The sequence below is a fragment of the Notothenia rossii genome (assembly GCF_949606895.1).
Source record: "Notothenia rossii genome assembly, chromosome: 8".
NCBI classification, from domain to species: Eukaryota; Metazoa; Chordata; class Actinopteri; order Perciformes; family Nototheniidae; genus Notothenia; species Notothenia rossii.
In genome coordinates, this window is record NC_136906.1 from 39,420,538 (window position 1) to 39,435,220 (window position 14,683).

General features: G+C 44.1%; 1 protein-coding gene across 2 annotated transcripts in view; it reads left to right on the forward strand.

Annotated features, from left to right (window-relative positions):
• Positions 1-14,683, forward strand: part of rrn3 (RRN3 homolog, RNA polymerase I transcription factor) — a 77,252-nt gene that overhangs the window by 59,696 nt on the left and 2,873 nt on the right. For both annotated transcript variants that reach the window (XM_079643678.1, XM_079643679.1), the window contains 6 exons: positions 333-431; positions 586-681; positions 1,116-1,239; positions 1,347-1,477; positions 8,811-8,941; positions 9,039-9,226. In XM_079643678.1, coding sequence (XP_079499804.1) covers positions 333-431; positions 586-681; positions 1,116-1,239; positions 1,347-1,477; positions 8,811-8,941; positions 9,039-9,226 — 769 coding nt within the window. The remainder of the gene's footprint in view (positions 1-332; positions 432-585; positions 682-1,115; positions 1,240-1,346; positions 1,478-8,810; positions 8,942-9,038; positions 9,227-14,683) is intronic.

The window sequence follows — 14,683 nt, forward strand, 5'->3', positions numbered from 1 at the left end:
GACAGCCCTAGAATAAACGTAAGAGTGCAGTGTAAGATATGAACAGATATTTGATTTAATAAAAAGCAGCAGCAAACTGTCTGGATTGAAAGAGGTGAGAGACCTGCAGGATTCCGGCAGATTGTTCCAGATGTTTGGAGCATAATAACTGAACGCTGCTTCGCCATGTTTAGTTCTGACTCTGGGACAGAAAGCAGATGATTCATAATGTAGCAGGAGATCAGAATAAATCATTCAGTGCTTTCAAAACGTGGTCCTATAAAACACCATATAGTGTGATGTGCGTCCTGAACGCATCAGTGCTTTGTGGGTGACCGTATGTTGCTCTGCAGGAGTGTTACGTCCACAACCTCCTGAGGCTCAGCATGTACATCCCCGCACTGCGCAGAGACGTGCTGGAGCTGATCATCGGGAAGATGCTCAAACTGGATGTAAGTATTTCAACCTGAAAGTCATCCGAAGGGCTTCACAGGGTGGAAGGAGAAGTCTCACGTTCTACACTGTAGCTCAGTAGACCAGTCTGTGAAGTCTCCTAGATTGTTTGTGTGTGTTACAGTGTGTTACGGTGTGTGTTGTGTGTTTCAGGTGAGTGCATCGCGGTCAGACATCGAGGAGGCAGAAGAGAACACAGTGCAGAGTCAGAGAGCAGAGGACAGGGCAGAGGAAGGCCTCTTTGAAATGGTAATGTGATCCCTTTGGGTAGATTGTAGATAAATAATATTATACATTTAAAAAGTGGAAAGACTTACTGGCAGGAAGCATTCCACAACAAGCAGGAAATGATGATATTCTACAATATCCTTTACTGAGCCTCAGCCACATCATAAACTCTATGCACTTGAATGCACACTATGGAAACAATATGTTCTAACAGCGTGAGCCCTGCACCACCCACACAAAGCTACCTCTTATATCTGCACAGCTTTACACAATATATTTTGTGATATTAAACGGCACATTGTTTTTGTTGTTGGTATGCCTATATTACATGTATGTCATCTTGTGGTCCTTTTCTTACAGTTATCATCTTTAACTGTGTTTATGTATGCACAATTAACACCAGGCCAAGTTCTTCGTGTGTGTTAGTATGCATTTAACATTTGTATATCTGTCAGGATGAGGACATGTCAGCAGATGCACCCCCCAGGCCCTCAGTGATGGCACACCCAGTGGCTGACAGGCTGGATACCCTCATGGCTGTCCTTTTGGCGTACATCAAGGATGTGTGCCATGTGAATGGTATCGGAATCACACAGATCCACAACATTTTAAAGATATATTCTGTGTACTCTGTGTGTTTGTTGTGAGGGTTTGTGTGAGTAAGGTGTGTCTCTGCCCCTCCCCAGGCTCTTTTCACGCGGACCGGACTAAGGATCTGTACAGAGATGTATTGAGTGTGTTTGACAAGCTGATCCTGCCCACACATGCTTCCTGTCATGTGCAGTACACACTCTTCTACCTCTGCAGCTTCAGAGTGGTCAGTACCCCCCCCCCCCCGCTGTGCATCAGTGTGTGTGATCGCAGGAAACAGCATTTAGCCCTCAGTCTGCTGTCAGCAGTGAGACACATGTCTAGCTGAGGTGAGGTCAGATACATCCAGACAACCCCCCCCCTGAAGGGGTGAATTCTGCTCTTGTCTCAATGAAACACTCAGGTTTATTGCCAGATATACACGGAATTTGTGTATGATGGTGCAAAGATAAACAACATAAGAAAAACTGTTTTTATATATACATTACAATAACAACATTGTTGGATAAAAAACGTAATTTGCGCTGTATAAATGTTTGGAGGGAACAACAATTTGTAAATTGTGTGTTTAATGTCGAACACAAACAGTGTTGCACAGGGTCAGGCAGAGAAGGTGGTTACAGTGATGCAGACTTCCTGTTGAATGGTTTAATAACTTCCTGTCGAAGTTTATGGGGTGGAAAATTCAATTATTGCATCTTTAATATCCAAATAAAAAAAGCTCCATGTGTTTGAAATCAATAGTCCAAACTGAGAAACGATGCTTGAGATGTATGGCGCCAGAACAAATCTAAAGGGAGGGCATATGATTTTCATGGGAGGGCACACAAAACCGTCATGTGCTGCGGGCCTGCGGCACAATATATATCAAACAGCAAGGCCAACAGCATTGCGTAAAGACCGTAAAGACGCACACTTATCGCAAATACATACACAAATAAAGGGCAACATAGAAACCACTTTTGAAACATTGTGTGCGTGGCAGCACAAACACTGGTAAATCACGAGCAAGGCACACTGGTTGAGGGTGGCAGCTTCCTCATCGTTGCACTCGGAAATAAATAGTAGCGACGGAGACGATGAACTGTTTAGCCCGTGGTTTATTTTCCTATGCACTGCAGCTGCATCCTTTCGCTCAGCCGAGCTAACTTAGAACATTATTTTGGCCAACTCTGCATCTTTGTGCAGCGTATACTCAAACAGTGATAGGAAGAGCCCACTGCCTGACTCGGACATGCTGTGGAGTGAATCGTGGTCACCTCAGAGAGGGAGTTGGTTGACAGCCAAACAAGCTATAATATCAACGACAGCTGACACGTAATAACGGTTCCGTGCCAGCTGATCTGTGTACACCAAAGTACTTATTTCCTGATTTGTTTCCTGGCGTATCTGTCTCTCTCTCCACAAACTCTCACATGAAATGTGTTCTTTTGATGCGGCATGCCTTTCCAGTCCTTTATCGGTCTGTAATGCGTGTTTCCAGTCGCAAAAACCTTTGACAGTAAAAGGCTCATCAGATGAAGACGTATTTACTTTAAACTGTCTACAGGGGAAACAAAAGGCTGCGTCTGCTTTTAACGAATATTCAAGCCATGGTCTGTTGTAGTACCATGCAGTGGCAAAAGTGCGCTTCTTTCCTGAAAACAATCTCCCTGGATAACGATCCAGTTTCACCTGATTGGGTTTATTAACCCCAAGATCACCTGGATCTGCTGGTCTTTGAGCGGTTGCTGGCCCAATAGTACCTGTTGATGTGCTGCAAGGTAGCGTCTGTAGTGGAGGAGGAGGAGGAGGAGGAGGAGGAGGAGGAGGAGGCTGGGTGTGGTATAGGGTGTGCAACGCAGGTGGTGATGGCACAAGGAGCTGGGCCTCGGAGGACAGCGTTGGTGGCGGCCGCCTTGATGAGTCAAGGCTTGGGCTCGCTAACTTAGCCCCGGGGTTTGCCGAGGTCAAGCTTGTGACATTAAGGCGTGCTGCTGCAACGGCAGTTGCAGGGTCGCCAGCAGCACCATCGGCTGCAGTTCTTTCATCGCTATTTCGTTTTAATAAATCCTTTGACCTTTTAAGCCAATTTCTGATGTCCATTTTGTAATTCAAACAGAAATGGGAGTCTACAGAATGCACAATAAACAAATCCAGAATAGGCGGCAGAGTGTGACGCTGTGATTGGTCTAAATGTGGACGAATCACAACAGACACATGCATTTATTGGATGTAGCCTGCGATTTTTTTAATTTTTAGTTGCTATCTGACATCACATACATCATAGCATAAAAGTTCACAGTTTATTTATAATTAAAAAAATAAAATAAAATATAGTTTTTAATTTTTATAAATAATAAAAAACGTGTTTGTTGGGGGAGGGCAGGAATGTCAAATGGGAGGGCCTGGCCCTCCCACGGCGCCGGGCATGGTTCAGGGTCATGATGGTGCTTATGGTGCTCAGAAGCTGCTCTAGTAGAGAACTTACTTCATAAAGCACGTACACATGATGTCATTTTGAATTCATTTGCAAAAAGTCATTAAAGGCTTCTCGATTCTCTAACTCCTCTCCTCGGCTCCTATCCTCGACTCCTCTCCTCGAGACTTAGGCCCCGGCCCCACGAGGACGCATACGGCTAAACGCATAGGATTAACGCAAAAGCAATCGCAAAAAAGCTTCCGTCCACACGCCATATTCACCGGATAGTGTCTGTCCACACGAGACAGCTCCGTTTAGCTCCAACCGCTGGAGAAGCTGCAGTACATATGCAGGAGCCTGTACGTGGCGCTGTAACTTCCTCCTCAAAAGCAGCGAAGAAGCATGGTTGTCATGGTTGCCCTTCTGTTTATTCTCCACGGTGGGGGCCGAGGGAACCGGGCAAAGTTTTTCGCCAGTCAACGTGTATTAAAGTTTTAATCTTCCGGACAAAATTATAAAAGTGCCAGTCAAAGGTCTTCTTTGCTATTTATTGAGTTTTAAAACAAATGAATAACGACTCTATATAATATAATAATATAATACATGGAGCCTCTCTTTTTCCTCCCTCTCTTCTGACAGCGTCAGTGTCTGTCTCATGCAGCAGCTGATCCAGTAATGAGTGACCCGACAGTAAAAATAAACATTTATAACTAGTTTAGGTAGTTTGAGAGGTAATTAAAATAGCTAAGGGTGATGATCTGACTTGAAGTGTTTGTTTTGCTCCGTTCACCGCTGCATCACAGCGGGAGGAGCTGCAGGTGAGCAGAGCTGCGTGTCTCCGTCCTGTCAGATTAGATTTCACTTGCGTTTATGTCCATATCGAGAGAAAGATAAATAATCTGAATTCAGTGTCAGAGCTCAAGTCTCACGCATTTGGCGTGAGACACACGCATTTCACTCCATTCACACGCTCACACGCCACACCTTGTATTTCTCACGCAGAGATTTCTTTCCAGGGTACCGCCCACCAAGTTGCGCCGCAATTTTGTACTAGGCTTGTTTGAGACGCGTGCACTCCACTAGCACCCCCAGGGCCGTGGGAAGTAGGGGTGCTGAGGGTGCTGCAGCACCCCCTGGTGGAGGACAGGGGAACTGCACTTCCACAAGATTAAATACAAATATAATACCAAAAAAAATAATTTTCAGCTTTGATGTAACAACATTCATAATTAAGTAAAGATAACACCGTTTTTACCCCGGTTACATTTTCCATTTGCCCTGTACGATGGCCGCTTTAAGTGATGAAAGTGGGGGATGTTGGCTTATCAGGCGCCCGCAGCTCACAGCCAGCGTGAGAGAGAGAGAGATAGAGAGAGGGGGTGCACCGGTACCGGCGGGGAATGTTGATAGCTTCTGCTGCGCTAACAGATATAAGAAGCTGTTTCTACAATAATGTGGAGGGAGAGCTCTCCTGTCAGACTGAGAGGCTCAGTGAGGTAAAGGACTCTTGAGTGTTTAGATAGTTCACTTTAGTCTAATTTATCTCAGTGAGTCTCAAACGTTTTGATCACAATTTATGTAAACAAATATTTCCAAGGCACTCCTTTATAATTATTAGGATAAATAAAAACAGGTTTGAAATCATTCCAATGTATACTGTAGGACACTAAACCAAAAATATTGTTTAAAACTGGAGATATTAAAAAATATGCATAAATAAATAAATGTTAACTGATAAAATAAGATATAAATGAACCACAAAAATAAAACAAGTTAGCCTACATTTATTTGTTATTGGCTATGGTAGGTTATTGGATATGTTCACATACTTATTTGATTATTAAAATGCAAACCGATCTTTTTCATATGGTGTTTTAGAGTTGTATTCCCGAGATCAGTCTCTAGTTTGGGCGCTCAAAGTGCACCAGATTGAAGCATTTTACTTTAAAATGTTAAAAAAAAACCTTCCCGGGGGACACCCACGGACCCCCCTAGAGGATGTGAAGTCCACCCCCCAATTAAAGCATGTTCAGGCAATACTGAAGCCATTTGAAGCCTTTTTATATAAGCTGTCCACCATATCATTACGTTTCTCTGTTTGTAGTGTAGTGGTCTTTTGTAGAGGTTTTTCATTGGCAGCTAAAATCTTGCCTAGGGCAGCAAATTGGTGAAAACCGGCCCTGGTGTCATCCCCACAGCACCCCCCATTTGAAACATGTTCCCACGGCTATGAGCAAGACCCCCCCCCCCCGACATTCGCGGTACAGAGGGCTTCATGGGAACTTTGAGGGGAGCAAGAAGTTGGAGTACCAAACACCGCTGCCAAAATCTCAGTCTGAACTCTGTTCAAAACTTGAGAGCCCTGCAGTGTGTAGTTTACTTTGGTGAGCAGCAGAGGTGGGGAGAGGCGGGGCTATTGCGTCATCATTATCAGAAAATGATCTTATAGGGCGCACACACGTAGCCGTTGGACCCCCCAGAGGGTTGCGTATGCCGTTCTATCCACCTTGGGACCCGTTATCGTTTCCGCAGTTGTTTACTATCATATTCGGTCGTCCTCGTGTGGCCAAGCGGTCTATATACGTCCTCGTGGGGCCGGGGCCTTAGTCCCGCCCACAGGAGATGCGAGCGGAGGAGCCGAGGAGGGGAGTCGAGCGGTCATTTTAAAGAGGCGTCCATTAATGATGACAGGAGGCACAGCAGCACTCTGATGGACAGATGTGTTCATGACGACTTATATATTTACTTTGATTCATTGACAGTGCAATTATAATGAGACAATAACAGGCTACAGATACGGACATATAAACAGACCCGTCGTCATGGGCGGGCCCCATGGGGCCGGGCCCGCACATCCAGGATTTGGGCCCGCTGTTTTAATCAGGGCTGAATACAACATTTTAATTGTTTTATTATTATGTTCAGTGGCGGCGCCAGGGTATACTGGGGTAGGCTTCAGCCATACCAACAAAAATGGCTTAGCCCCACCATGAAAAATGATTTTAAAGTAAGCAAACTAAAGTCCGCCAACTCGCGCGGAGTAAATTGCACAGACAGCAGTTAGTAAGATTGATTTCAGTAGCCACTTGTCTGGAAATACCGAAGACTAGAAACGGTTTGAAAACTTTTGTCACGTAGTGATCGTCTTCTCAATAGAACATCTTTGATAATGTCTTCTGGTCAATCAGAATCAAGATAACGACGTGGTGTTGTTGCAGGAAGTCCCGACGGAGAATACTTTTGCTGTAGTAAATCTCTATACATCGATACAACATTACGTGTTGATAGAAATCAACACGTAATGAAATAAAACCCCACGGTTTGATAATTGATAGGTGTGTGGGCTGTCTTTCATTTTGACACACAGAACAATGGGGGCTATTGACCCTTATCCACAATGTAAAGTAATTCACACAGCCCTCTTCTCTCTGTGAGGAGCAGCAGGTTCAGCTTTCAGAACAAAGTAACAAAAAACTAAAATGGCATTCATTTTTTTTTTAAATATGTCGTGCATTAATAGATTTATTTAGTTTTCTTTTCAAGAGAGTACCAAAGGCAGAATGTGTATTCTACAGGGGTTGGGTTTTCAGAATGTCAACAATTTCACCTGTGGAGAAATTGCAGGATTGGCTCCAGGTCGCCCTTTTTATTTACTACAAGACAAATGTGCCTTTTTATTTCATACAGTTCAATTTGGATTAAGACAGGCAAATAATCTAAACCTCACGCGTGGCGTTTCACTGTCAAGGGGAGCGTGTATGTAATTACATTGCAAATACTGACTTGAGTCCCACCACTGTATGGGTTAGCCCTACCATAGATTACCCAACAAAAATACTCTGGAGCTGCCACTGATTATGTTTATTGTTGTTATTTGTAGGGCTTTGTCCTAATATTTATTTTTGTTTTAAACTATGTTGAAAGATTAGTTTAATAGCATTTTTTTTATTTTGCTTTGAAATTCTGAATGAAAGGCTGCGCGCGCGACTGGTTTTTTGCTGGGTTGAGTCGTGTGGGTTTTTGAGGGAGATGCGGCACAGCACCCTGTCAGTTTACTCTTGCTAGGTTAGTTTGGCTATTATCATTTATATTTATCTGCAACAATGGATATCAGGAAGTGGTTCATGAAAGGAATATGGCAACTCAGCGCCAGATGCAGGCGCATTAGAAGACATCCGTTACGTTACCAACGAGCTAGCAAGCCAGCCAGGGACAAGGGAGGCTGGCAATCAATTATATTTGTAGAGAAATTGACTCTAACACAAACTCCTGCTCTGTGCGCAAGCAGACCGCTGCACATGCTCTCTGCCTCGCTCAATCCCTCTCTCTCTCCCTTTCTCTCCATCGCTCAACCTTACTCCACCTCTCCACCCTGTGTGCGCTCAAGTTTGCCTGAGTGCTTGCCCAAGTTGGCACAGCGTTACAAATGTGCCACAAAACCAACTAATGGATGTAGCCTATAATACGACCGTCAACAGCCTTATGGCAACCTAAAACCCCTCTGTTTCCGTAACAACAATTCCCGAGCGCCTCGTACACACAAACACACACACACACACACACACACACACACACACACACACACACACACACACTGTATATATATATTTATATAAATATATACAATTTAAAGTATGAGAGCACTCTCATAATAACGTAACACATTCAGAGACTGGATATATCCCCCCCTCTCTCTGGTCACACTGTACCACACACACACATCTACACACTGTACCACACACACACATCTACACACTGTACCACGCACACACATCTACACACTGTACCACACATACCTACAGCTCCTAAAGTATATTCAGGCTACAGCCGTTGTGTATTTTATTATGTGAAGCACTAAATGGTCTTTCGATGTGCATTTAGAGAAATGAGATGTCCTTAAACATGGCGCGCTGAAAAACATTTCCGGGTCACTACCGGAGGAGTCGAGGAGGGGAAATTAGAGTATTGAGAAGCCTTCAACGTGATGTCAGTGGCTGGCAGTTCTTCTGGGCATACAAAATGACTCACTGTTTATTACACTTACCCACAAGGCCTCATTTTGTGTTGCTTTTGCTGCTTTTTGTTTATTTTGATAATACATTTTTGAATGTTTTTCCATATGATATGAGTTCTATATGTTGTGTATTTGTGTGTCCAGGCGCTGGCGGAGGCCTTCCTGGAGCACGTGTGGAAGGTGCTGCAGAGCCCTTCCCAGCCCGCCGTGCTGCGCCAGGCTGCGGCTGGGTACCTGGGCAGCTTCCTGGCCCGGGCCAAGTTCATCCCTCTGCTGTGAGTCACTCTGCGGGGACACTGAGCCTGAGTGAGCCCTGTACCCCTCTGTGATGATGTTAATCCTGCTGTTATTATGCCCCCCCCCCACCCGCAGCACTGTGCGGGCCTGTCTGGACCTGCTCCTCTCGTGGATCCATCGCTACATCGACAGCCAGAACAACAGCGGCCGAGCGACCTGCTGCGACATCAGCCTGCACGGACCCTTCTACTCCGCCTGCCAGGCCGCCTTCTACACCCTCATCTTCAGACACAGAGCTATGCTGGAGGGCAACATGAAGAAAGGTACCCCCTGATCTGTGACAGCCTGTTACGTCCCCACTAAGGTCTAGGGGACCTGGAGACAATAACACACAACAACCAATACAAATGAGGTAGTCAGCGTAAAGGTTAACAAAAAGGTTTATTCCTTGTATACAAAAGAACTGAACAGAAATACTCTTTGTGTGAGGAGGAGGAGACAAAGGAGACTGTGCCAAACAAAAGAAACAGGCAACAAAACCAGGCCTATCTCTACATCTATCCTCTGAAACTAAAACTCAAACAAAAACCCTCACTAACTAAACTACTCAGAACTGAACAAAACAGAATACATGGGTGGCAACAATCCGCTAACCTAGTAGTCTAGCAGGAAGGGCCCTCAGATTTTGAGATACCCCTACCCGAGGTAGAACAAATGACAACAATAATTTATTATCTTTAGGGTTTCCCATTAGTGAAATTGATTGTTGTCAAATTGTATTTTGGGGGAAAAAATGTTTTTTGGGTTGTTCTTTAGAACTACCCCAATCCCTGAAAAAGAGCCAAATTAGACCAGGCCGAATGTGGGAAAGGTGACTATAAAGCCCATCACTTGAGAATGACCTCTCTTATCCTCTTTAGATTTGCTGAGGTAAGAACCAAATATTCAGACAATTATTTAACTAAAAAATACTGAATTATAGTCCTGTAAACTTAGCTTTAGTTTAGATGGAAATTGTACTTTTTAGTGATAGGAACATAGGACTCCATCACTTTTCTCTCATTTATCAGAAAAACAGAAATCCCTAAAAAATATACCATTACTGAATTATCTAGGGTGCTATTGAACACTAACCAGTAGTTGTATGGAAATATCTGGTACAGTTCTATTGCAAATGAGATTTATTTAGACATAGGCCTACCTCTTCTCTGATACAGTCAAATTCCGAATGGGGGAGAAGTGGCACAATAGCTTATAAGTTAAGAATGCTTACTCTGATAGTCATTATATTTGGAGAGGGAAATACCAGGTGGCTGAACTACATCACCAAATAGTCAGAATACGAGTAACCCAATACAATCAAGTGTATTAGTTCTAAATGGCAAGCCTCTAAAACATAGGTGTAAATAGTACAGGTTTTATTGAAACTGGAACCTTAATTCAAAGTACAGTATACAATTCATCAAATAATTCTGTGAGAGGTCAAGTATATAGATACTAGATTAATGTTAAATGTCAGGTTCCTAAGAAACGTTAGGGGACACATTTTGACATTCTGCACAGCAGGTGCAGAACTCCGTACAGGGAAGGCCAACAGAGTACAACAACTGGCACTTTCCACTCTCTCCACACTTTGCATCTTTGCAATAAAAGTGAGTAATGTCTCTCACTTCTGTAGGTGCTGGGGATTTTGTAAATAGCACTGGTTGAATGGCCCCATCTCTGACAATCCACCCCTTGCCAACAGGACACCATAACAAGGGTTTGGGTTCAGCTGTGACACCATCGCTGTCTGAAACATTGCTCTTTACATGTTGTTGAAATGCATCCTCTGTTGGCGGCAGATTTTCCGAGGCTGCATCTGTTGTTGATGCAATTATGAACATCAGTTCATCCAAGTTAGTGCACATCAGTCATATTTCCTTTTTAATTTTTCCATATAGCAGAAGTGCACATTTTCTTGCAACTGGCAAAGACTCTTCCAAGCTGGCAGAGAGTCCAAAATGGGCCAGATCTTTGAGCTTGCTGAGATGGGTCTTGAGTTTGGTGAATGCTGTTGTCTTTCCTATTCTGTACAAACTACTTGTTGTGCCACAGCCAGTGAGTGCATGACATGCTGGTAGCCAGTCTGGTTTCCGTTTCCGCCCACAGCACTGAAACAGCTCTGGTCAGGGTCACAAACGACCTGCTGATGACGGCTGAACCTGGTTCCCCATCTCTCCTCATCCTCCTGGATCTGACTGCAGCATTCGACACTGTCGGCCATAACATCCTCCTTCAGCGCCTCCAATACACCATCGGACTCTCTGACTCGTTCCTGAGCTGGTTCCAGTCCTACCTGTCTGGAAGAACAGAGTAGGTCTCCTTGGGAGGTGCGAGGTCACAGACACACCCTGTCACCCGTGGTGTCCCTCAAGGGTCGGTCCTCGGGCCCACTCTGTTCACCCTGTACATTCTGCCCCTTGGCCGTGTCATCAGCCAGCATGGAATATCATTCCATTGCTACGCTGATGACACTTAGCTATATATAAAGACAGACCCTATCCCACATGCATCCTCACTCGCCAAAACATACCCCTCTCTGCATCAGTTACCAACCTGGGTGTAAGATTTGACCGACATCTGACCTTTGACACCCACATCAAACACCTGTGCAATACCTTCTACTACCACCTCAGGAACATTGCAGAACTCCTGTCAGATGCTGAACAACTGGTCCATGCCTTCGTTTCCTCAAGGCTTGAATATTGCAACGCTCTTCTCATCGGGACTCCTAGCGGGAGTCTTCAGAAGCTCCAATACGTACAGAGCAGTGCCGCCAGGATCCTGATGAGGGTGAGAAAGTACAATCACATCACACCCGTCCTTCATTCCCTCCACTGGCTTCCTGTCTCATTCAGGATCTAATACTAGATCGCACTACTGACCCATCAGTGCATCCACGGGAACGCTCCTTCATACCTGAAGGAACTTCTCACATCACAAACCTCCACACACAACCTCCGTTCCTCAACAAACCATCTGCTTCGCCCCCCCAGGACCAAACTCCACACAATGGGGGATCGGGCTTTCTGTGCAGCTGCTCCTCACCAGTGGAATTCCCTCCCAGACCACCTGAGGACTCCCCAGACCCTTGATGCCGTTAAGAAAGGCCTAAAAACCTTTCTTTTAAAAAAAAGCCTTTTATTAAACTTTTTGTTTATTTTGTTTGTTTCTTACGCCTCCTGTAGCACTTTGGGATTGCTTTTAGCAATGAAAGGTGCTTTACAAATACAATGTAGTATTATTATTATTATTATTATTATGATGTCTTTTCCCATTTTCTCACATATGGTGTTGATGGGGACAGATCTCTCTCTCATTCCATGGCCTGCATACATGTACACTAGAGATGAACCAAACATGTATTTGCTTGCATAATATATGAGCAGTACTTCCACACCTGTGTCATCAGACCTCACAATGATGCAGGAATATCACTCCGCAAGATGTATGGCATGGAACACCATCCTTGTGTCTGTCTCCGATACCATAAACGATACCATAGCGCCGCAGATCTTTGGTTGGCCCCTGACCAGAGCTGTTTCAGTGCTGTGGGCGGAAACGGAAACCAGACTGGAATTTCTCAAAGAGGCCGTTTAGTTGGGGATGGTCCTGAAGCTGGGCGAAAGCTACATGTCTAACTGTCTACCAGCATGTAATGCACTCACTGGCTGTGGCACAACAAGTAGTTTGTACAGAATAGGAAAGACAACAGCATTCACCAAACTCAAGACCCATCTCAGCAAGCTCAAAGATGTGGCCCATTTTGGACTCTCTGCCAGCTTGGAAGAGTCTTTGCCAGTTGCAAGAGAATTTGCGCTTCTGCTACATGAAAAAAAAAAAAAGGAAATTGGACTGATGTGCACTAACTTGGATGAACTGAGGTTCATAGTTGCATCAACAACAGATGCAGCTTCGGAAAATCTGCCGCCAACAGAGGATGCATTTCAACAACATGTACAAAGAGCAATGTTTCAGACAGCGATATAGTGTCACAGCCCGAACCCAAACCCTTGTTATGGAGTCCTGTTGGCAAGGGGTGGATTGTCAGAGATGGGGCCATTCAACCACTGCCACTTACAAAACCCCAGCACCTACAGAAGTGAGAGACATTACTCACTTGTATTGCAAAGATGCAAAGTGTGGAGAGAGTGGAAAGTGCCAGTTGGCCTCTGTTGGCCTTCCCTGTACGGAGCACCTGCTGTGCAGAATGTCAAAATGTGTCCCCTAACGTTTCTGAGGAACCTGACATTTAACATTATATTCTAGTATCTATATACTTGACCTTTCACAGAATTATTTGATGAATTGTATACTGTACTTTGAATTAAGGTTCCAGTTTCAATACAACCTGTACTATGTACACCTATGTTTTAGAGGCTTGCCATTTAGAACTAATACACTTGATTGTATTGGGTTACTCTTATTCTGACTATTTGGTGATGTAGTTCAGCCACCTGGTATTTCCCTCTCCAAATATAATGACCATCAGAGTGAGCATTCTTAACTTATAGGCTATTATGCCACTTATCCCCCATTCGGAATTTGACTGTATCAGAGAAGAGGTAGGCCTATGTCTAAAGAAATCTCATTTGCAATAGAACTATACCAGATATTTCCATACAACTACTGGTTAGTGTTCAATAGCACGCTAGACAATTCAGTAATGGTATATTTTTTAGGGATTTCTGTTTTTCTGATAAATGAGAGAAAAGTGATGGAGTCCTATGTTCCTATCACTAAAAAGTACAATTTCCATCTAAATTAAAGCTAAGTTTACTGGACTATAATTCAGTGTTTTTTTAGTTAAATAATTGTCTGACTATTTGGTGATGTAGGACAGCCACCTGGTTCATACCTCAGCAAATCTAAAGAGGATAAGAGAGGTCATTCTCAAGTTATGGGCTTTATAGTCACCTTTCCCACATTCGGCCTGGTCTGATTTGGCTCTTTTTCAGGGATTGGGGTAGTTCTAAAGAACAACCCCAAAAACATTTTTTCCCACAAAATACACGACCGGAGAAAATCTGCCTCTTCCTTACAGAGCCCCTCCTCCAACACACACGAACGCGCACATGACCAATGAGGGCCCGAGATAAGTTTGTGCACAGATGGAAGGCTGACAGGCAGGTAGGCCATCCAGTTACTTTAGCCGGGCCGGCTCAGATAATTGGTCGTGCTTTTTACAGCGCTACGGCTTCCACAGATGACATTTTTTATGGATTTTCTGCCAAAGCACTTAAGATATTCATTGCTATCGGGATGTTAAGAGCATTCCATGGAATATAACAAAAAGTGTATCTCGAGCCGGTTTCTCAAACTTACCTACCCCACCTTTAATATAATTATATTTTTATTTAAATGTAGGCTACATTTTACACCACAACGGAACACAAAAGCAGGACCAACCATCATACATTAAATTCCTTAACTACAAAAGAAAGATGAATTCATTTAAATAAATATTTAACAACAAATGGGCCAGTTCTAAGGGGTTAATCAGTTAAGCCCGATGAGGGGGTATACAGCTGTGCACATGTCATCATTCACAGACGTCGTTTAAAAGTGACGTTTGAGTGAACGAGGACATCTCAATTAATACCTGAGGACTCCTCTGTCCTCGCGTCACCTCCTCGTGTCTCTCGCTCGCATCTTACGGAGGCGGAGCTAAGACGCAAGGAAGGGAAGCGAGTAAGGGAAAGGAGGAGGTGAAATATTCAATTGAGACGAGCCTAGGG